Source organism: Colius striatus, chromosome 5 (assembly GCF_028858725.1).
Source record: "Colius striatus isolate bColStr4 chromosome 5, bColStr4.1.hap1, whole genome shotgun sequence".
Classification (NCBI taxonomy): Eukaryota; Metazoa; Chordata; class Aves; order Coliiformes; family Coliidae; genus Colius; species Colius striatus.
The window spans coordinates 54,866,683-54,888,000 of NC_084763.1; the positions used below are offsets into that span (position 1 = coordinate 54,866,683).

The following is a 21,318-nucleotide window of genomic DNA, read 5'->3' on the forward strand; positions in this document are numbered from 1 at the left end:
CAGGCTTAGTCTTGAATTAATGGTACTGAAAAAAACAGACTAAGGAGCGTTGCACGGCATTTGGGGGATATGCTTAGATCAGTCAAGGACATCCTCATGTTCTTCTATCTATGTTGTAAGGGCTCTCTGAATTCACATGTTCTATTCCTTCAGTCACTCCAAACTCCTTTTCTTCACCAAAGTGAGAGTTGCCTGTGTGTTTCTTGCAATATATTGATGTCTTAGAATCATAGGATCATAGAATGGTAGGGGTTGGAAGGGACCTTTAGAGATCATCCAGTCCAACCCTCCTGTAGAAGCAGGGTCACCTAGATCAGGTCACATAGGAACATGTCCAGGCAGGTCTTGAAGCCCTCCAAGGAAAGAGCCTCCACAACCCCTCTGGGCAGCCTGTGCCAGGGCTCCCTCACTGAAACAGTCAAATAGTTTTTTCTTATATTTAAATAGAACTTTTTGTGTTCCAGCTTCATCCCATCACCCCTTGTCCTGTTGCCAGCTACTATAGAAAAAAGGGATGTCCCAACCTCCTGACACCCACCCTTTAGATATTTGTAAATGTTAATAAGATCTCCCCTCAGTCTCCTCCAGACTAAACAGCCCCAGTTCCCACAGCCTTTCCTCATATGAAAGATGTTCTACACCCTTGATCATCTTGATGGCCCTGCACTGGCCTCTCTCCAGCACTTCCCTGTCCCTCTTGAGCTGAGGAGCCCAGAACTGGACACAGGACTCCAGATGAGGCCTCACCAGGGCAGAGCAGAGAGGGAGAAGAACCTCCCTTGACCTGCTGCCCACACTCTTCTTGATGCATCCCAGGCTGCCATTGGCCTTCTTGGCCACGAGGGCATGTTGCTGGCTCATGGTTAGTTTATTATCAGTCAGGACTCCCAGGTCTCTCTCTGCAGAGCTGTTCTTCAGCAGTTCAACCCCCAGCCTGTACAGATGCATGGGGTTGTTCCTCCCCAGCTGCAGGACTCTGCACTTGTCCTTGTTGAACCTCATGAAGTTCCTCTTTGTCCAATTCTCCAGCCTGTCGAGATCCCGCTGAATGGCAGCACAGCCTCTGGGGAATCAGCCAGTCCTCCCAGTTTGGTGTCATCAGGGAACTTGCTGAGGGTCCCTCTGTCCCCTCATCCAGGTGGTTGATGAAAATATTGACCAAGACTGGCCCCAGAACCAATCCCTGTGGAACTCCACTGGCCACAGGCCTCCAACTCGATTCTGTGCCATTGATCAGCACCCTCTGGGCTCTGTCATTCAGCCAGTTCTCCATCCACCTCACTGTCCACTCATCCAAGCCACACTACCTGAGCTTTCTGATGAGAATGTTATGGGAGACGGTGTCAAAAGCCTTGCTGAAGTCAAGGTAGATGACATCCACTGCTCTCACCTCATCTAGCCAGCTGGTTATGCAGTCTTTCTCTTTTTCTTCCATGCCAAAGTCGGGTGCTTTTCCATGCATGAAGCCTTTTGCATCTCTTCATCCCTCTTTTGTCTGCATAGCTCTTCCTTCCTCTCTTCCATCCTTTTTCCTTAGCTCTTATTCTCTTAAGCAATGTGTTCTGGGCATCAATGTTTGTAAACTGTTTGGGGAGCAAGTGCTGTAAGGTTATTAGAGGAAAGTGGGGATCCTTAATGCTAGCAAAGTAGGTGGCAAACATCCACTGGCTCTTTGATCTATAGGCCATTGCTCTCAGATTTGAATGGCTGAAACAACTGCATCTGCTAATTAACTGCAAGAGATGACAAACCTTATGCTTATAGATATACTTTTCCTCTTTCATTTTGGTGAAAACCAAAATCAATGACATTGCCTGTTGCCTAGAACATTCCCTGAAATGTTGGAGTTCATCAAATAATACAGTGCCCTGAAATTATCTTGTTAGAGACAAGCATATGGAGAAATGCTGCTTGGCCCACAGTCATAACATCTAGGGATGAGGACTGCCCTGGTGTACACTTCAGCACAGTTGTTTTGACCAGGCTATGCTGAACACCTACTTGTTTTCTTACCAAGCTGTTCTACAGACCAATCTAGTACCTCCTTGGTGGGAGCTGCCTTGGGGGACCTTTATTCTAGGGGTCTCCCTTCCATTGTGCTGGATCCTCACCACTCTCTGTGCAAGCTTTGCCTGGGCTTGTGAGGTTTGAGTGGCAGCAATGTTTCCTCCACAACATGTATGCACATCCCTCTGAGTGGTTACACCTTCTGCTTCATACTATCTAATTGGATTGGGGTTTTTTAATGACAGAAATTGATTTATCTCTTTCCTTTATTTTTTTCCTCTGCATAGGGCTTCCTGTGCCTCCATCACATTAAATCTGGTGACCAAAGAGCTATGTGGTCATGTTAACTTGCCGACCTTTTGGGCATGCACCCCAAAAGTTAAGATGTTCTAAAGCAGTGTAGCTACAGTGATGGAAAGGGGATCTGAGGAAACTATATACCATGAGCACTAGACCAGAAGACTATACCATAAGCACTGCTCTGGAACAGGCTGCCCAGGGAGGTGGTATACTCACTATCCCTGGAGATATTTAAAAGATGCATAAGTGAGATGCTGAGGGATGTGGTTTAATTTAGTGATGGGCCTGATAGTGTGAGGTTAGTGGTTGGACTTGATCTTAAAGGTCTTTTCCAACCATAATGATTCTATGATAGGTAAAGAAGTGAAGTCAGTGTACTTTGATCACTGGGGTTTGATGAAGTTTGTTTTGACTTTGCAGTGTGATTTTGCTGGGGTTTGAGACTTTTTTATTTGAGAGTTTTTTATGAAGGGATATATTTGTTTTTTGTTAGGAAGGAAACTAATAGAAAGGGAAAGTTTCCTGAGTAGAGAGAAATATGAGTGATTCTGGATTCTGTTCCTTTTGATTTTCAGTGTAACGTATCTCAAAACCACTTTAGTTGAGAAGTTGATGTAGAGGATAAAAAAGCACTTCAGTGTAGTAGTGCTACATTCAAAAGTAGTGCTATACTTTTGAATTAACTATTTTTCTTCAATAAAAAAACTCCATGACATATATTTTGGAGATCAAGATTGATCCAGTTTACTTGCTGTGATAAAAACTAGAGTCCACTGAAGCCCACTGAAAGAGATTCAGAGAGCAGTTGTTTGCCATAGTATCATTTCTCAAAGATAAATTATGCAGCAGTGGAGAGAAGTTCATAAACTTTATTGTATTGCTTTAGTAGCAGTGCTTTAGGTACTACCAGGAAGGCAAATTCAACACTAAGGCCTTCTTCAAGGTTTATTAAACTCTCTTAGAAGCTACCAGTGTAACTTATTTTCCATTTTAAGATATTTTCCTAAACTCAGTAGTGGGATGGGGGAGGAAGAGGATGATGGTTTTTCCTTGATCTTTGGTTAATCTTTCTGACTTCCTACTTATGCTAGCATGTAAAATAATAATGCTGTAAGAAAAAGGATGATACTCTTTATACATGATGTCCTCAAAAACGTGTAGCTTTTTATAGGCTTGCCATTTTTCAATAGCATGCATCTTTGTCATAGTTTTTAAATTATCTAGAAATAGTACAGTTACACTTCTTAAAATTGTGTGCAGCTATGAGCAATATGTACTATCCACATTTTCCATATGTTGAGACAATGTTCTAGTTTTATGTGTCTAGTAAAAAAATGTGGTAAACAGTCAATACAGTAGAACTGTATCTTCAGGGAATTGCAAAAAAATCAGGATCAAATTACTTTATAGCCAAAAGAATTTTAGGACAGAATGTTCTTTGAGCCCTTTGTGCTAACCCTGAAATAGTACATCTTCCTGGCCTTTGCAGACTATACTAGTGTGCAATTATTGGCACCAGAGGATTTAGGGCTTTTTGCCTCTGAAGATCCTTAAGCAGCTATCATTTTCACTATTTATCTCTGGGTTTCATTTTAGGAAGAATGTTGTTGAACTGTTGCTTTTCTAGCTGATGTTACAGTCTCTTTGGAGACATAGTTCACACTGCTAGTTACAAGACTGTTGTTACTGCCCATGCTGATGTATCTTTTACAGCATAATAGCTGTTCTCCTGTAAAATCCAAGACACAGGTTTGGGTTTTCTTCCACAATATCTCTGAATGGGTTGAGTTCTAGGGAACTGAGTAGCTACATCACAGTAAATAGAACCTTGTGAAGGTGTTACAGAGCAGAAGCAAACCAAAGCATCTTCTCTTGCAGGAAAAATCTCATTTTGACAGTAAGGCATAGTCAGGCAGACAGCTGAGAGCTATCCTTTGAGTCATATTTTAACTCCTACTGCTTTTAGCTAAGACCTGAGAGGTAAGCATCAGGAATGCAAGGGACTAGATATTCCTTCTGTATATTGGAGCAGCCATGTAGATCTTGAACCTCCCAAATCCCCTTTCCGAGTCCTGTTTTCTGGAGCACGTGCTAGTCAAGTGGAAGCTGTCTGGAAACACCATTAGAAAGCAAAACCTGTTCAGCTGGGGATGCATCTATTCTCTATCTGAATAAGTGCTCTGCAAACATCTGCTGGTCAAGCTTAGAGCAGTGAGCAGTATACTGATGGTAGCTGGGTACTTCAGTGGAAACATAGCACTGTCTCACCCATGGGTAACAGAAAATACATTCCCTGAGATGAGACTGAGGGAAGCAAGCTATCTTCTGAGTATGCCCTTGCTTTGGCACCAAGCAGCTTTCTGACTTTCAGGGGCTGAAGTGTTTAGTCTTCATGAACTTCTCTATGGATGCTGCTCATTTTCTTTGACAGTGAATAGGAGAAAGCAGCCAAAAACACGGTGCCAAATGCTGCACGGCCTGCACACAACTGTTGTGTCTAGGCAAAGCTGGTATTTATAAGGACTCTGGGGTGTGAAGAAATGAGGCATCCTATGTGAAGAAGATGTTTTGGGCCCTAAAGAGGGATTGATTTGTGCTTATTATTGCTGCTTTTGATCTGCCAACAGGGATCTGAAACTAATCCACCAGAGCAGTCCAAGTCTGATATATAGTGCCAGATGGAGATGCCAGAATAGGTTACTCCTGCTGTCTGTGATGCTGCCTTATCATGAAGTGATAAAACGGGTAGTACAAAGCAAAGCAAGCAAGGGTTAGGAGCGTGTGGGCTGCAGGAGTGCTGCTGGCTGTGTGAAGTGACTGCCAGCTGTTAAACCCACTGCAGGATCAATTAACCATTTGCAGCGTTATCCTCACTGGGTGAGAGGCTGAGGGACCTGCACAGAGCAGTTGGTTGGCATACAAAATTGGACATTGCTGGGTTATTCTGTGCTAAATTGAGGGAGTAGAAAGTGCAGATACCCTACATTTCAAAAGTAATCCCATAAGCACGAATGGCCGTAGAAGTGGAAACCAGAGTTCTGTGTGAGGCCTTTTATTCACTGTGAGTTCACACCCCACCTATGAAGTGTGCCAAGAATAAATCTCATTTTAAAGCACTGTGCTGTAAGCCTAACTGCTGAGATGTTGGCAGGATTTTACCACTTCTGGTTTAATTTTGTTTAGAAAGTAGAGCAATTTGAGGCTTAGTGCAGCTATTAGTTCTCTATAGATCTCATGATCATGTGAGACAGCAAGCACATTGCATAAGAAGAGCTTTATATAGATGTTGGATCGATTGGCAGTGAGTTGTCAATAAATGTATCTCCCAGACACTGTGCAATTGACAGGCTAATGAAGTGCTTTCTCAGTGACAGAGAGCTGTTGACAAATCTTTTGCCACTGTGCTTTTCTTATTCCTGCATTTCTCATAAACCCACTCTGTACCGCAAGCTTGGGCAATGCTGGGATGGTTTCACAAGGACACGGTGCCTGGCTGCTACCTTGCACTCATAGGCTGGGATTTGGCACACACATTAGTCACCTATGTGTTGAGGAACCAGAAGGTGAAGACAGTAGTTCAAGGACCACGTTTGCCCTCTCTGCAACATGTTTTCCAACATATTTCTAAGATGTCCTACAGTTTATTCTTCAAGGACTGCAGCTTGGCCTTTGACTCCTCTTTCTGCCTTCATTGCTATCGTGGTACTTGGACTGATTCAGTGAAAGTGGTTTCAACTGCATGTTCCTTTTCCTCTAGAAACCTCTGGTTTACTTTGCATCATTCTTGAGGGCTCCTGTGATTGCCTTTTGCAAACGTCTGATGATCGAGTAAACTAGTTCCTGTCCTTTTAAGTGAAAGTTCCATATTTGTTCCTGTAACTTGAGGCATACGTAAGCACCAACGATCTTGGATGAGTGCTGCCTACCTACAGCAAAAAGATGTTCAGCAAAACCAAATCACATGGGTATGCATAATCCCACCTCCCTTGTAAGGGGAACTATTTTGGTTAATGCGTGCATTAAGAAGTTTACAGAGTGAGTCACTGGCCCTAGCTATTACTAGAACTTGATGAGAAGACATAGGATTTTCACTCCAGTGTTCACAGCCAGTCTAGATGTTGTTCATATCATGTTGCTGTATAGTTTGAGTCCTATGAGCTGTACTACAAGTGCAGTTTGCCTTGCATAGGTATTAATAGCCACGTGTAGATGATTTAAATAACAAAGAACATGCTGCCCATTTCACGTCTTAAAGCCGTGTTTGGTTTTGCACCGTTTCCAAGTCATGCCTCAGTTGCTAACTCTAATTACAGCACAAATTATTCTAACACTTCTATTGAAAGTCTGAAGTAATCTAGAGGTTCTTCCCAAGTCACTGTTCAGGAGAGAACTGAAATAAGAAAAGTAGGTGATTTCCAAGAAGACTGTGAGAAGACCTGTTTCATGGGATAGGTGCTGCAGGGTGTGCACTGGTGGATTTGCAGTTGTCAGGAACACATTGAGTGACATCAAAGGCCAAACCTTGCACCCACTGAAATCAGATACAAAACTCGTATTGATTTTGCTGAAATCAAAATCAGGCTGGCACTGTGTCGCCATTCCATCTTGTCAGACACCAGGGGAGTAGAAAGGCTTTCAAAAGGCTCTTTGTTCTTTTCACTATGCCTTGAAAGAACACTGAAAGCAACTTGGGAAGTCGGTGGATTGCTTGATATCAGAACTCAGTGATGTCAGTGTGATTGCTGTTTTCCAGACAGGTAGTCAGCTTCTTGAAAGGGGAAGGAAGCCAACGCAGGGACAAGGATTCACATAGCTAGTGAGACTACTTATCTCATGCAGCTCATCCAGCACCGTGGAACACAAGTCTTGGGAAAACACTGCCATCAGGAAAACAAGTTATCTGACAGTTTGTTTCTAGTAGAGAAAAGAAGCCCAACCCTTTGCTCAAGGTGTTGATGGCATGGAAGAGCATGATGTCATTTTCTTTACTTTCCTGTTGTTTCAGAACCAACTGTAGGGAAGTTTGTTTTACAGACAGAGCTTTTAGAAAGAAGACAAGCTAAAAAAGAAATGGTAAATATTCAAACAAATGGTACTGTCTTGTGTTACCTCAGGAGCTGGTTCAGTTTGCTGATTGCTCAGTTTCAGTGTGGTCTGAGTAATGAAGAGCTGACTAGTGAGCCTAGTTTGGTATAATTCCCTGAGTACTCTTCCAGCAGCATAACAAACCCAGAAAGACTGTAATGAAAAATAATAGAAAGGTAGCTGGGGGCTTAACTTATGATCTCTGCTCATTACAGTAAGCGACATTTTCATTGCAGTGTTACCATAAAGATTATTGGCTGCCACATAACATAGGTCCCTACTGAAAAGATTCTGGAACAGCTTTGTTGGCACAGTGAAAGCCATGGAAAAACGCCAAAGGTTTGCTTAAAACCCAGTAATCGTTTGCCAGATATTAATGGTGTGATGCTTTGTTCAAAACTGGCTGGGAAATGGGGTGAATAGTCTGTATCAGTTTATTACATGGTATCTGTGTGGCCATCTTTGGTCTTCCACAGCAGATGCATATAACTGGAAAACCATTGTATTAATATTTATTTGTACTTGATCCCTGGCTTGCAAAATTCCAGCATTGTAGCATAAATGGTGACAGTGATTTTGAAATTGGCTTTGCATCTCCTTGCTCCAGTGCATGGATGTGGACCTGTCTGAGCACAGCTCATCAGAGTGTCTAGAAGATTGATGTCACTGGCATTTTTGTGCCAATGTTGTATTTGGGAGCTGGAAAGAGATTTCCTGAGGAAGATGGCAAAATTCAATATTTTCATTGACCTGTGATGCATGTTCAAAAACTCAATCCAAGAAGTTTTCCCTGGAACAGCCTCTCTGGAAAATCTATCCAACATGAGTCAAAGCAGACTCAGATGACTGGGTGAGGTTGGATTGTCTGTGATGTGTGGCACTTCAGATGTCATCTGTTGTATCAAAAAGGTGAAGTGAGTTTCCTCATTTCTTCACCTTTTTCCTGGGTAGTGCTTCTGAGCAGCTCAATCTGTTGGGCTGTAGGAGCCAGGAGATTCCTTCACTGATGGCAGTGAGAAGCTGCTCCATATCCCTTGTCCTGTCAGTAGCAAGGCTAACCACAAATTCAGAACATGTATGTATATACACACTGCCAGCCCTGAACAATTTAACATAACAGGGGCATAGATGGCCACATAAACACAGGGAGAACAAACAACAGCCAGACTGCATTTCTAGGGGTCAACGCTCAGCAAAACCTTCTGGTACCTGGCTCCCAAATCTTCATGTTTCAAGAAATGGGCCTCCAGATTCAGTCTTAAAAACCTACAGCCCCTCAGGCTCCCTGGGAGCTCATCCCAGACCCTTGGTCTCCACAGTCTCCAGGACTCAGTCCCTGTAGTGACATTTCATTGGTACATTGTTTTGTAGTTACTGGAAAAGAAATACATACCTGCCAGATGTAGAATAACTTAAAGAAAGTTCCTTGGCTTGCACTTAGCTATTTTTACTATAAGTTTTCCTTGGTTTTTTTCAAAATGTTAATTAGGTGCACAGCAAATGCATGTAGTAAATCAATAGTAAAGGTTGTGTAAGGGGATTTATCTGAGCATTAAGCCCCTTAGTGTAGCATTCAAAAAGGAAAATGAGCACTGCTTTACATAAGCCCAAAGGACTCCGTGTGAACAACGGTAAAGTAACATAAGAATGAAGAAGACTGTGTTTGACTGGCTCCAGGAAGGTGTCTATGCTGTGTGCCAGTACATTCTCTGCACTAGGTTCACTATGTGCCCAGGGTGGCCCTGAATACGGGCCCAACAACAGAGCTTGGTGAAATGGAGCGAACTCCAGTTATCTACCACATGCTCACGGAATTACAAACACATAAAGACAAGGGTTGTGATGATACAGATAGCTTCAGTAAACGCAACACACTCCTTTCTCACTTGAATAGTCTTTTTCCTTCTTGCTGGTGCATTTTTCTCTGCAGCCACCTGTGCTGGCTTCTGTCAAAGATGCGAGCTTGCTCAGACAGATTCCGTGACTCTTAAAACCTTTTGATTCATTAAGTGGAGGATGTCGTGTGTACTAGTGGGTACTTCAGCCTCAGGGTTTGCAAGTGATGCCACTATCTAGCACTAAATTGTTTTTTTCTGGTCATACATAAGTGAGAAAGCACCATTTGATCTATGGAAAGAGAACAAGGGGAAAAAAGTATTGCACTGCAGCCTGTGGGAATTCTCAGCTGTGAGGACTCCAGGTTCTCACCTATGAAGGTTCTCCGTGCTTGGAGTGGATTCAGGGACCGATCTGCACGTGTAGGCTGAGCTGCTCACTGATCCACTCAAAATGAAGCATGGGAAGGGATATGAGGCATCCTGGATGCACTTGAAGATCCGAGTCCAGGTGAGAAATTCCGAGTAATTATGATAGTCTGGTAGGACTGTCCAGGAGCAGGAAGGAATCGTTCTCTCCCTCACCCTCTCAAGCTGCCATCTCATTATACTGGGTTAGCTGGGGATCAGCATCATATAGTCTGTAGATGAAATCTCAGCTCATGTTTGTCTCTGGTTTTGAAGAAAGAAGCATAAGCACACCCTTTCTTTTCCATCTTTGTGACAGTTCCATGGAGATTCCCCTTGTGTGTGTCAGGCTTTGCAGACAGGTGAGATTTTCAGTGCTGAGTTTCCTGGGTATCAGACAGGTCTGACTTTCAGAAAGCAAATGCTGGTGTTCTATGTGCTTTCAAAACCCCCTCTGCCAAAAGCCACATTCCTTGTCAAGTCTTTCAAGTTGGGTATGCAAAATCATTGGCCAGTTTTGCAAATCTTGGCCTGTACATTTTCCTTTTCAAAAGACCTCTCTTTTTGGCTAGGTTTCTATGAGCTTCCAGCTGTGCTCCCCTAACAAGCCTCACATTTAAAGTACTCGCTTCAAAAGGCTGCTAGCCTCAGAGAAAAATAAGGAGAGGGCTTTCTTTTATTACTGTACATTAATTAAAGAAATGCCTAACACCTACTTGAAATTCCTGTCTGTAAAAAGAGAAAAAGAATTGGCCTTAACATGCAAGAAGGTGAGTTCAAAGAGGCAGGGATTAAATTAACGAGTTTAAGAGTGGACATGTCTGGGAGAATTAAAACCATCTAGCAATTGCCAGCCCTATAGGAGAGCAAGTTGAGTCTTTCTGTTCTTCAGGTATATGGCACAGCAAATGTGAAAGGGAGAGACTGGGTTTGAGGGAGCCAACAGAGGAGCAGCCCTGTGGGGAACTGAATGGTGGAGTGGCCAGTAGGAGACACGTTGGATGAGTGGGCCTGTTTTGGGGGATGCATGTTCAACATAGTCACTGAGACAGTTTTGGCAGAATACTTTTTTTTTGCTTATTGAGATTTGGAGTGTCTTTTAGTCAGGAATTCACAGTAAGTCAGCGTTGGGCTGTGTGACTCAACAGAGGCTGTAATGTACAGTAGCTAACAGCTTGTGAGAGTGTGCAAAGTGGGAACTGAGAGGGAGTGGTTGCCTTGGGGTGGACTTGATGTAGCATTTTAAAATATCTAAACGTGAGTGTGTATGTGTCAGCTATCTGCCCACTGTCCAATGGAGCTGCTGAAAAATCTGTAACCAAGGATAGCAACTAAGCATCTCCCAGCATTCGTATTCGGTCACCCAGAAAGCTCTCTGCTTGACTGCCTTCATTAGCCACTGCAGCTCTCCACTTGTACTGAATCCTCTCCTTATCTAATTTAGGCTCCAAAAAATGAAAGTAGCTACAAAAAAAAAAAACAGAGCTAAACCAAGATGGGGAGAGGTGATCAGTTCCCCTGCAGGATGCCTCTGGGGTGTGAGACCCTGGGAAGCACTCAGGGGTATTAAGGATTTCTGGTAATGAAGAAAGTCTCTCTGAAAGGTGAAGTGCAGGACGTGGGAGGATGAGGGAGGGTGATGCCAGGGCAAACTCTGCAGGAACTTGGGGTTATGAAGATTATTGGGGAAGGTGGAGGAAACAAAAATATCACATTTCAGAGTGTCTTGGAGTTGAACTCCATGATGTGGAGGTCTGGGGCTGTCTGAAGTATTAGGCATACCAGAGTGTGAGTGGGCAATAGAGGAAGACAAACTGTTACAGACTTAAAAACAGTGGAGCAGCTTTGGAAGACATTAAGAGCTGCAGATTTAGTAGACCAGAGACTGTTGCAGCCTAGCAGGCAGCCCTGCCAGCCCCTGCCCCCAGCCAGCACCGCCACCATCGCCAAGCGCCCGGAGTGAGCCGGAACACAGGCAAACAACAGGCCAAAGCGAGGTCTCTCAGAGGAACTTGCACAGAGCTTCAGGTGATGAACATCTCTGACACTGCTGCCATCTGCCCTCAGAGCACTCTCAAACAAGGGGCAAAAAGGTAACTGAATAAAATCAGTCATAGAATGGTAGGGGTTGGAAGGGACCTTTAGAGACCATCCAGTCCAACTTCCCTGCAGAAGCAGGTTCACTCTTGTCTGGTTTTCCTTACTAAGAAACCTAAAACTTCAGCTAGCCAACCAAGGGTGCAGGGGAAACAGATATTCATCTCCCCCATGCACTGTTCATCTTCATTTAAATCCTCTGACATGGCACAGAGAAGAGAAATAAATTAATGGCAAATTAACAAGCTAATACCATAACTGCAATGTAATTTTAACCCCCACTCTTTTCCCTCACTGATACATTACTGCAAAAATAAACCTCAGGATCTGTCCTCTTCCTGGGAGAAGATGTGTTTTGAGGAGGTGACACATTGTCAGCTTCCACAGGGGAAAAGGCCAGTCTGAGCCACTCAGGGGGGATACCAGAAGCAGCAAAAGCTACACAAAAACTGCCAGAGCAAAGGTATCTTGCAGTAAGTGCTTGTAACCAATACAGTCTAGCCAGCACATATCAGTCTTGCAAGCACTTGTTTAGTGATGTCACCACTGATTCAGCCTTCCACCTCTCTTGCTTCAGCAACTGGGGCTCATCTTGTAAATACACTTGAAGCTGCGTGGAAGCATTAGATACCTACCTGCACCTGAGCCTGAGCTTCTGGAAAAGTGAGCAGTGCTGGAATGGTTTTTTTCTTCTTAGATTATGGTACATACCTGAAGGTAGCATCTCTTTAGGACTGTATCTAACTGTGCACATCCTTTCCATTCTGCATCCTCACCCTGTAGGTCTTTTATAGACTTAAAGTGAGAGCGATGGATTTCTTACAGCTCATCCTTGACAGAGTTTTTCAAAATGCTTACATTCAAGAAAGCCAATGCGTGCATCAAACACTTCACTGGCTTACACAACTTCAGTCTTTTCATCTCTGAGAGCATGTGTTCTTCAGCTAGTGAGTGTTTTGCTGTACAAGAGAGAAAAAAATGTGTCAATTGTGCTGAAGGTGGTTTTTGACACTGGCTCTTTTGAACTTTATGGTTCTTTTTTGAATTCAGAGATTTTTGTAGCAAGAATGTAGGATTTCAGGTTACAAGGCTCCCATGCCTGATCCTATGCTGTAAATTGCATCATTTAGCAATTTGTAGTTTAATTTAGAAGGATCACCTACTTTCCTAAATGCTTAAGTAATGTGGCAGGCTGTGGTTATTGATTCTCTCTGAATTTATCACAAGAAAGCTGCATTCACTCTTTCCTCTTGGGATTTCCCCTCCTGAACTGCACACTTGCTAGTGACAGCTTAGACTCCTGACACATAACCAAAGACCTTGCCTAATATCCTTGCAACTGTTCAGGGATTTTTTATTAAGTAAAAACATCATTAAAGTAGACAGAATGATGAAGTTTAATGAGCATCTTTCTCACTTGATATTGTTAGTTTTGCTGCGGCAGCCGTAGTGCTCTCATTTGTTACTTCCAGTGGGGCAGATAGAGAATGCAGGGAGATTTTGTTTATGTTTACATTTGCATACAAAGAAACATTTCTGTTCATGAGCTATATTTGCTTTGAAGAAATATATGCAAGGAAAGAAAGCAACTGGAAGCCTCTATCTGAGGGCTTTCTGCATTTTCAGTCTCCCGTTTACTCTCCCTTTCTACTAGAACATAATGAGGAGGCTGCATGCAATACTGTAGCTGCTGTCTGCAAAGGTTCAGCAATTTGTGGACTGTGGTTATAATAACTAGCTTCTGACTGCTGCTGCAAACCACAAACATCTCAAATATTTATCTCCATTCCTGATTTCATTCTTCAGCTGAGGTTTTGGTCTGTGGGCTGTGTGTCGTGTCCTGCTCAGAGCTACACCAGCCCCGTGAACAGGTGATGTTCCAAGAGACCAAGTGTGAAGGTGCTGCCATGAACATATTATCCACACCTATCTCAGAAATCTGCCCTGAAACAGTAGCCACTATCTGCCTCAATATTCCTTTGCTTATAGAGACCACCTACCATCCAACAGCTGAGCTGCCTAACTGCCTATGTGAATGTCTTAAGGTGACCTCCACTGCTGAGGACCCTTTGTGAGTGTCTCTACTGAGCACCTTTCATTTCTCAGCCATGCCAGAGCATGAACATGTACACAGTTAGTTCCTTCAGCCTGGCTGATAGACGGTGACATGCAAACTGCAGTTTCTGTTGCCATATCCTTCCAGTAGGTATCAGAATTGATAAGGACTGTATATGTAAACTCCACACCTATCACAACCAAGGGGTTAGAGGTTCTCATCTAATTCAACTTCTCCACGCAAATCAACTCCATTAGTTTTTTTTCCTTTGGGGTGTTTTCCTTTATTTCCTTGGGAGCTGTAAAAGTAGTGTCTGTTATACCAGAAGTTCATTGAAAATTGTGAATTCTCTTTTTCCCTAGTGTAACAGAAGGCAAATTCTGTCCCAGAGGCATTATCACAGTCATTATTGTATTTAAATGTTGTTGTGACACCATATGTCTCCTTATATTCGATGTGTGCAAACACAAGAGAGGAGTCCCTGCCTGTGAAGGCTGTATAATCTAAATACGTCTGATCCCTTGCTCTTTGCGTGGCAGGCTGCTGTGCTAGACTGTAAAGCACTTCAGTTGAGATAGCAATGTGAAACTGAAACTTCCTTGAAATCTTGCCAGGGAAACCTAAGTAGATGTGTTTGATTTGCTTATTTCAAACTTAATGATGATTTTTCTGGATGAAACTTGGGTATATGTGTGATAGAAGTGGTTGGACATGGGAATAAGTAAAAGGAATGTGAAAGTGCTGCAGGTGTCTGCAACTCGTGTATATCAACTACTGCTAACATAGTGCTTGCTAGGGGTAGAGGGAGTAAACTAGAGCACCAATAACACTGAATATTGTAAGGGGCAAACCTTGAATAAAAACTGCTACCAGAAAAACCCCACTTACAGGTCAGTTGGGATTTTTACTGCTTAACACATTCAGTGGCCACTGGACCTCATTCTGCAGTCAAAAAGCATTGCCCAAATAAACTTTGCCAGAACCATGAAGTTCATTCAAAGTTGTCAATATTCAGTTGCTGCACTTCAAAAGCATCTGTGTGGTCAGTAGAATTCCCACCACACCCTTTTACTTCAGGAAAAGCTCACTAATCTAAGCGCTGCCAGTCCACAAAACGTGAACATTTGCACTGAGAAAGCAGGAGATGGGAAGCAGAATGAATGCTAAAAGTGTAATCCAAGAGGGAAATTCACAGAAAGTTTCCAAAGCAAAAAAAAAGGAGAACCTAAACCAATCTGAGAGAAGGACATGTAACATGTCCTTCCACTGAAGCTGCTATAGTCCTCTCTGCATTGGCACTAACAGGACAGAAGGACCTGTAGAGCAACAGGAGTTGGAAGACAGGACAATGACAGGAGATACTTCTGTTCCCATCTGCAAAGGATATTTTTGTGCTCAGGTACAGTGGATCAGTGGATTCTCTGTTAATTCAGTGCTTAAAGTCCCAAATGGGGACTTTATTACTCCATAAAAAAACCTCACATTCTATTCCAACATAACATTATTTCTGTAGAGCCAAAAAAAATGCCTTCAATGTTGATTTTGTATTTGACTGACTATTGGTGTTCACAGATTTGAGGATGCATTTCCAGTTCTCTAACTTGTTAACTTCTCAGAGTTACAAAATTATTAGTTTAAATGCTATGCTACATGTTGTTGTGAAGAAGGTGCTACTTGTTCCTTGACTTTTTCTACCCTGGATTGGTTTCTGGTGGGACAACTTCCTTTAGTGACACTTCTTTGCTCTTCTACTGTGATACCAAAATATGTCCCTTATCTTTCCTCCCTCAACTTACATTCCACAACAGGACAGTTATTTAGGGTGGATGTTTGATTAGTACACATACTGTCTACTTGGATAAAATACAGCCTTGTGCTGCTGGGGCTGTGTCTCTTATGAAAAGAAAAATATGTGTATTGTAGCTAATAGTAAGCATTCATTTATCATGGAGGGTCAGGGCTCTCTGCATTCATCAGGAAGTGGCATCTGATGCCTCGTTGAGAGCAGGTGATGGCACACATTAAATTTCAGTAAGGTGAAGTAATGTCATAGTTTACAGTTGTATTTTCCTTGAGCAAGGCTGTTCTGGGTACTGTGCATCTTGACAGCAGCCTGTTTAGCAGCGTGATGTAAAACTGCAGCTGCTGGGGAGGTGAAAGTGGGTGCCACCTCTCCACTCCACCCTACATGAAGCCCTAATCTCATTCTGCAGCCCAGGAACTCCTGGCCTGAAGTATCTTCCAGTAGAGCAAAATAAAACTCAGAGCAGGTAGTAGCTCTTAACCTCGGAATGGAATGGAATGGAATGGAATGGAATGGAATGGAATGGAATGGAATGGAATACTTGCAGTTGGAAGGGTTCAACTGCCTGACCAATTCAGGGCTGACCAAATTAAAGCATGTCTCTCAAACATTGACAGGCTTGGGATATTGACCACCTTTCTAGGATGCCTGTTCCAATGTGTGACCACCCTCTTGTTAAAGGAATGCTTCCTAATGTCCAGCCTGAACCTGTCCAGTGCAGCTTTGAACCTTTCCCATGTATCCTATCACTGGATATCAGAGAGAAGAGAGCTGTACCTCCTTCTCCCCTTCTGTTCAGGATATTATAGAGAGCAGTGCATGTCTTAGCTAAAATATCTCGGTATCTGGTATACACAGCCCTTCCATGGCCATGCCTTATAGCACAGTAGTCTGAGAGTGTCTCTGTCTGCTTGGATCTTTTTTCAGGGCATAGTCCACTAAGCCCCGTAGAAGAAGGAGCCTATCCTCTGCTGAAATTGGTTTCAGCCTGCAAAGCAAAAGTGGTTGCAGTAAATAGTTTATCTCTGAGATAGCCACTCAGAGTGATACCTAGAGCAGAACTGTTTACTGACAGCAACATATCATAACTAAGTCTGTCCCTATATAACTGAGCAAAAGTAGCAAAAGGATCCGTCCCTGGTCTTTGTTTGCACCAAGGGCTGGGCATGCAAGCTATGTGCATGGACTGCAGCAGGGGAGAGTGAACATGAGGGTGTGTGTGGCAGCGGGGGCCTTCCACATGCCAGACACATGAAATGCAAGACCCAGGTTCTTGTGGCAGCAGTGCTGACAGCTCCCCATTCACATTTTGACATACCACAAGACAATTCTAGAAGAACTCTGATTTTTTTTAACCCAAAGCACTTCATCTGTCCTGTTTCTTGACAAAGACCACCAGCAGGTGAGGGTACAGTGACACAAGGAAGGCTGTTGAAGGAACCGGTGCCATTATCTTCTCCAGCAGCAGAATTCCTGGCAAGGAGTGGAAGTTAGTGTCCAGCTGACTGGCAGCAGCCTAGCATGGGATTGGGGTGCACACTCCACCAGGATGGGGCTGGAGTAGCAGCAGGGAGACACCTTTCAGAGGGACTTCAGCAGCGGTGTCGTTTGTACAGAAACAAAGCTCGGCTCCGTCCCTTTCTAGATACACTGACACCCCCGCAAAGTACATCTTCAAAAAGCACTTTATGTTAATAAGAGAAGTTAAGTTTGAACTGTGTTTATTTTGGGTAGGTTTTTAATTTAGTTTAATCAGGATTACTCATAAATTATCTATTAATTACTATGTGATATTTAGCAAGATCCTCTCAGCCATGTAGTCTATTTAGCTTTGCTGTGAACGCTCGCCATCTTAATTGTAGGGTACTTTGTCAACATTTAATCAGTGGTACTTACTAATGTGGCATTGATGTGTTGGTAGCTGTCCCAGTACAATCAATCATGTGTGAGCAGCAAAGGCAGCTGTGACACCATTGCTCTCTGTCACATTATCAAGCCCTTGGGTTTTCTGGTTAGGGATGATGCTCACTTTGCTCTAAGTGGGCACTCTATCTCTCCAGTTCAACCCAATTTTTGTCACTGTCGACTTGAACACACATCCCTGCAGCCTTCTGAGCCTTAATCCCATAACTGCAGAATAAAAACTGCTGGTTTCTGAAGGCAAAACCGATTGCTCCTTCACTGCTCCAAAGGCCTGCTCCTCCCAGCGTTGCTCTCCTGATAAGTCCTGAAAGACCTGACATCATGGACTGCAATATGAGATCTAACAGAAAAACCAGTGTGTTGAGACAAAGTAAATATAATGACCTTCCCTTTTGTTATATCTGTTAACTAGAAGTGTTGTTGAACATGCTGCAGTGTAGGAGCCTCTGTTTAATAGTTGTATCACCAATACTCTCTGTCTCATTTCCTTACAGTCTCTATGGCAGACACATGCAGGCGAATCCCGAACCTCCAAAGAAGAACAACGACAAGTCAAAGAAGATCAGCCGTAAGCCTCTGGCAGCCAAGAACAAATAAGTCCCTGGCTCTGCCTCTGGTTTTATATCTTTTAAGTTGCTTTTGCATGTGCCTATAATATTCCTGTGCATCTCCCATTACTCAGAAGAAATCAGACGAGAAGAGGTAAAAGCAATTTACTCTGTGTACTGCTGAAGGAACACACAATTGCATACTCTCCTAATTATGGTCACATTTATGTAGCCATTTAATATATCACTGTCAAACACATTTTAGCTTTTCTATTTATGTGTATATTAATATCCTCTCCTCACATGTATCACGTCCCGTTAATATCAGGGGGTTTGCACCTCTATTATGCAATATTAAATTTCATATACTATTCCAAGTATTTTTAATAAAGGCCTTTATTTGTATTGTGTTTCACTTTCTTCAGTAGGTCTTCTCAATAGCAAATTCCTAGAGGAACATATGTGTCCAGTTTCCTGAAACGTGTTAATCTTCTGTGCGGGGATGTGATAGCATTTTATCTGATACAAATCAGTCAAAATGTAGAAACATTCTGTTCAAGGATTGAAAAAATTCAATCAGTTCCTGATTCTTTTTTACATTGCTATGTCCTGCTTTTTTTTCCCTTGAAGGTTATTTTGAAATCAAGGAGCAGGGGAAGGGAGAAAGGAAAGGAAAGAAATTGTCTTTGTAAAAAGCTGCCAATTACCATCCTCAATTTGGGGAAAGAGAACTTTGTCATTTGAAGAAAATGGTATTTCTGCCAATTTTTTTAAGTGATTTTTTTTTTTTAAGGCAGAAAACCCAAATAATATATTTAATCTCTGCTGAAAGTGCTTGTATTGAAGAGCTCTTCCGAATGGCGTTTGAAAATGCCACAGGTTCTATATTTATCTGTACGAAGACAGCACTAAAACCAAGCTCAGAAGCTGCAAATTGTTCAACATCTCAAATAGCTTCAGGTCTTACCAGTGGCAAAGAAAAACCTAAAATATACAGGCAGTGCTTTCCAAACAATGTTAGTCTTAGCAGAGCAGAAGCTAACCAGGAAACTGAAGGAGCAAGAACCCATACTCATACCTAGATTGCTCGTGTCAGGACCTTCCTGCGTAATGAATGTCACACCAGAGCAACCCATTGCTGCGTTTTGGCTGCCATCAGACAACGAGCCAGGAGCTATGCCCAGACTGCCAAAACGGGCCTGTTGTTGTGTTCAGTGAGAGAAGAAAGGGGTTTAAATATCTCATGCTAAAATTACACTTTCTACAGAAGCTGTTTTGTATCTGAAGACTGTGTTATCAGCACCAGCCTCTCGATCGCATTTAGGATTACCCCAGCATTTAAGTAATTCATGGTTGCCTTAGTCTGGGAAGAAATGTATTGACATATATTTTGCAACAGATTTTTTGAATTGGCAAGCAGGGCTAGGAAGTTGGCATCAAGCTTTAGACACATTTTAAGTGGTCTTTGGTAGTTCAGAAGAATGAGGCAATCTTGATAGGCAGATGGAAAACAGTAAAAATGGTAGACTTGTCAGGAACAGTCATTTCTATCTGTTGCAAGCTCTGCAGAGGGTATTCCAGACCTCTGAAGTGATCTGTCACGGGGAACAGGTCCAACTGAAACGGGCCCGTGGAGGCAAGTAAGTTGGGTGCATGTTAACAGTTACAGCAAAAACTGTCCCCTATCTGGAATGATGACAATTGAACCTCGTGTAGGCAGTAACACGTGAGGGCATTAAGGGCTGTGCTACAAAAAGCCCTGAAGGGATGTTAGTGAAATGTCAGGCAATCCCCAAGCTACTCTTGCAAATTCCTTTTTGCAATAAGTAGCAGTGGCACATCTATTGGGGAGGGTTGAAGAGGCTTTAGAGCCTTCCCTGATAGCCTCCCCTGGCACTGAACACTGCCCCAGGCCTCGGGCCAAGCCGCTGCTCTCCTCACAGAGGCTGCTGCTGGAGACACACCTCTGTTGTCAGGCTGCAAGACATCTCACCTACCACTGCCTTACAGCTAAACTGAATTAGCTGCTCTTCTGAAATCTCCCTGGGTAGAGATGGACGTGGTTTTCTGTGAGCAGGGTAGCAACGTGGCTCTCCTTTGATTTGGAGAGAGATGCAGACAGAGCTAAAGGCATCCGCGTGGCGTGTGAGGCTGCGCCCGTCACCTGCTCCGTGTCTTGGGGCTTAGAAAGAGAGAAGTTGCTACAGGGCTACAAGGCTTTCAAAGCATGGAGTTGAGTCTCTAATGTAAAAATCAAAGCTTGTTGGGAAAGGCCTGATAATGTTATTGGTGGGAAGCTATGCCACCACTTTAAAATCAGCTGCTGATTTTCAAGCATTAGTCAGATTGCCATGAACTGCTGTTGCAAATTCTGAAAGTGTTGAAAGACTCGTGCAAGTTCTCCTCTGTTTCAAAGTATTGATTGGAGCATTCCTGGGTGCTCATTGCACAAAAACAACCCCACCCCAACCAACCTTCCCACTTCTTCCCCCATGAAGAGGGAAGAAGTATAGTTTTGACAAGCAAAAGCAAGAATGAAGTGTCTCTGGAAGAGTAAGTGAAAGGCGTAAAGATGAGAAGGATAAAAGAAATCCTGAAGGGAGAAGTATTATACTGAAGATGGTGGCAGATGAGGGGGAAAAAAGATTTGTTGAAAAGAAAGATCAGAAAATGTGATAATGGTCTGAGAAGATGACAGAAAACTGCAATGCCTAAAGCTTTGCAAACAGAAAACAAAATGGAGGGGAACGTGTTCTTCAGAGGCTTGGGGCAGAATGAAAGACATGGGGAAGAAAAGCAAACCATCTGGGATGTAACATGCCAACGTTTCAGTGTTTTTAAAAAGGTACCAGCTTCTTAGAGCAAACCACACAACAGTTTTAATGTAGTCTGATGATTGTATGTGTCTGTTCTCCACAGTCACGGCTTTTTTAACTATTTAAAACCAACTTGTTTCATTTACTGGGTCACATTTTGTTTCCCCACTGTACTTCAAGGAAAGGAATTACTGTGTCCTACCACCATGAACCAATTAATGAGCATCACAGCTTTTAATGAGCCCTCTGATGGTCCCCAGTGTCATTTCTCCAGAGGATCCCTCAAACCGAGGCCCTTTCCAGTGAGCCTTTGGGAGCTGCCCCAAGGTGAGCCACTGTGGTGTTTCACCAGAAGCACAGAGCTCTACAAAGGCAGCTTTTTGCTTCTTTGGTCAATGCTATTTCACTGGCCTGGTTGACAAAGACATCCCTGGTCTCA

The 21,318-nt window shown here is 43.1% G+C and overlaps 1 protein-coding gene across 1 annotated transcript in view; it reads left to right on the forward strand.

Moving 5' to 3' along the window:
* Positions 1-18,468, forward strand: part of RSU1 (Ras suppressor protein 1) — a 102,755-nt gene extending 84,287 nt beyond the window's left edge. The window contains exon 9 of the mRNA XM_061996679.1: positions 18,010-18,468. Coding sequence (XP_061852663.1) covers positions 18,010-18,112 — 103 coding nt within the window. The 3' untranslated portion in view covers positions 18,113-18,468. The remainder of the gene's footprint in view (positions 1-18,009) is intronic.
* The last annotated feature ends 2,850 nt before the right edge of the window (positions 18,469-21,318 follow it).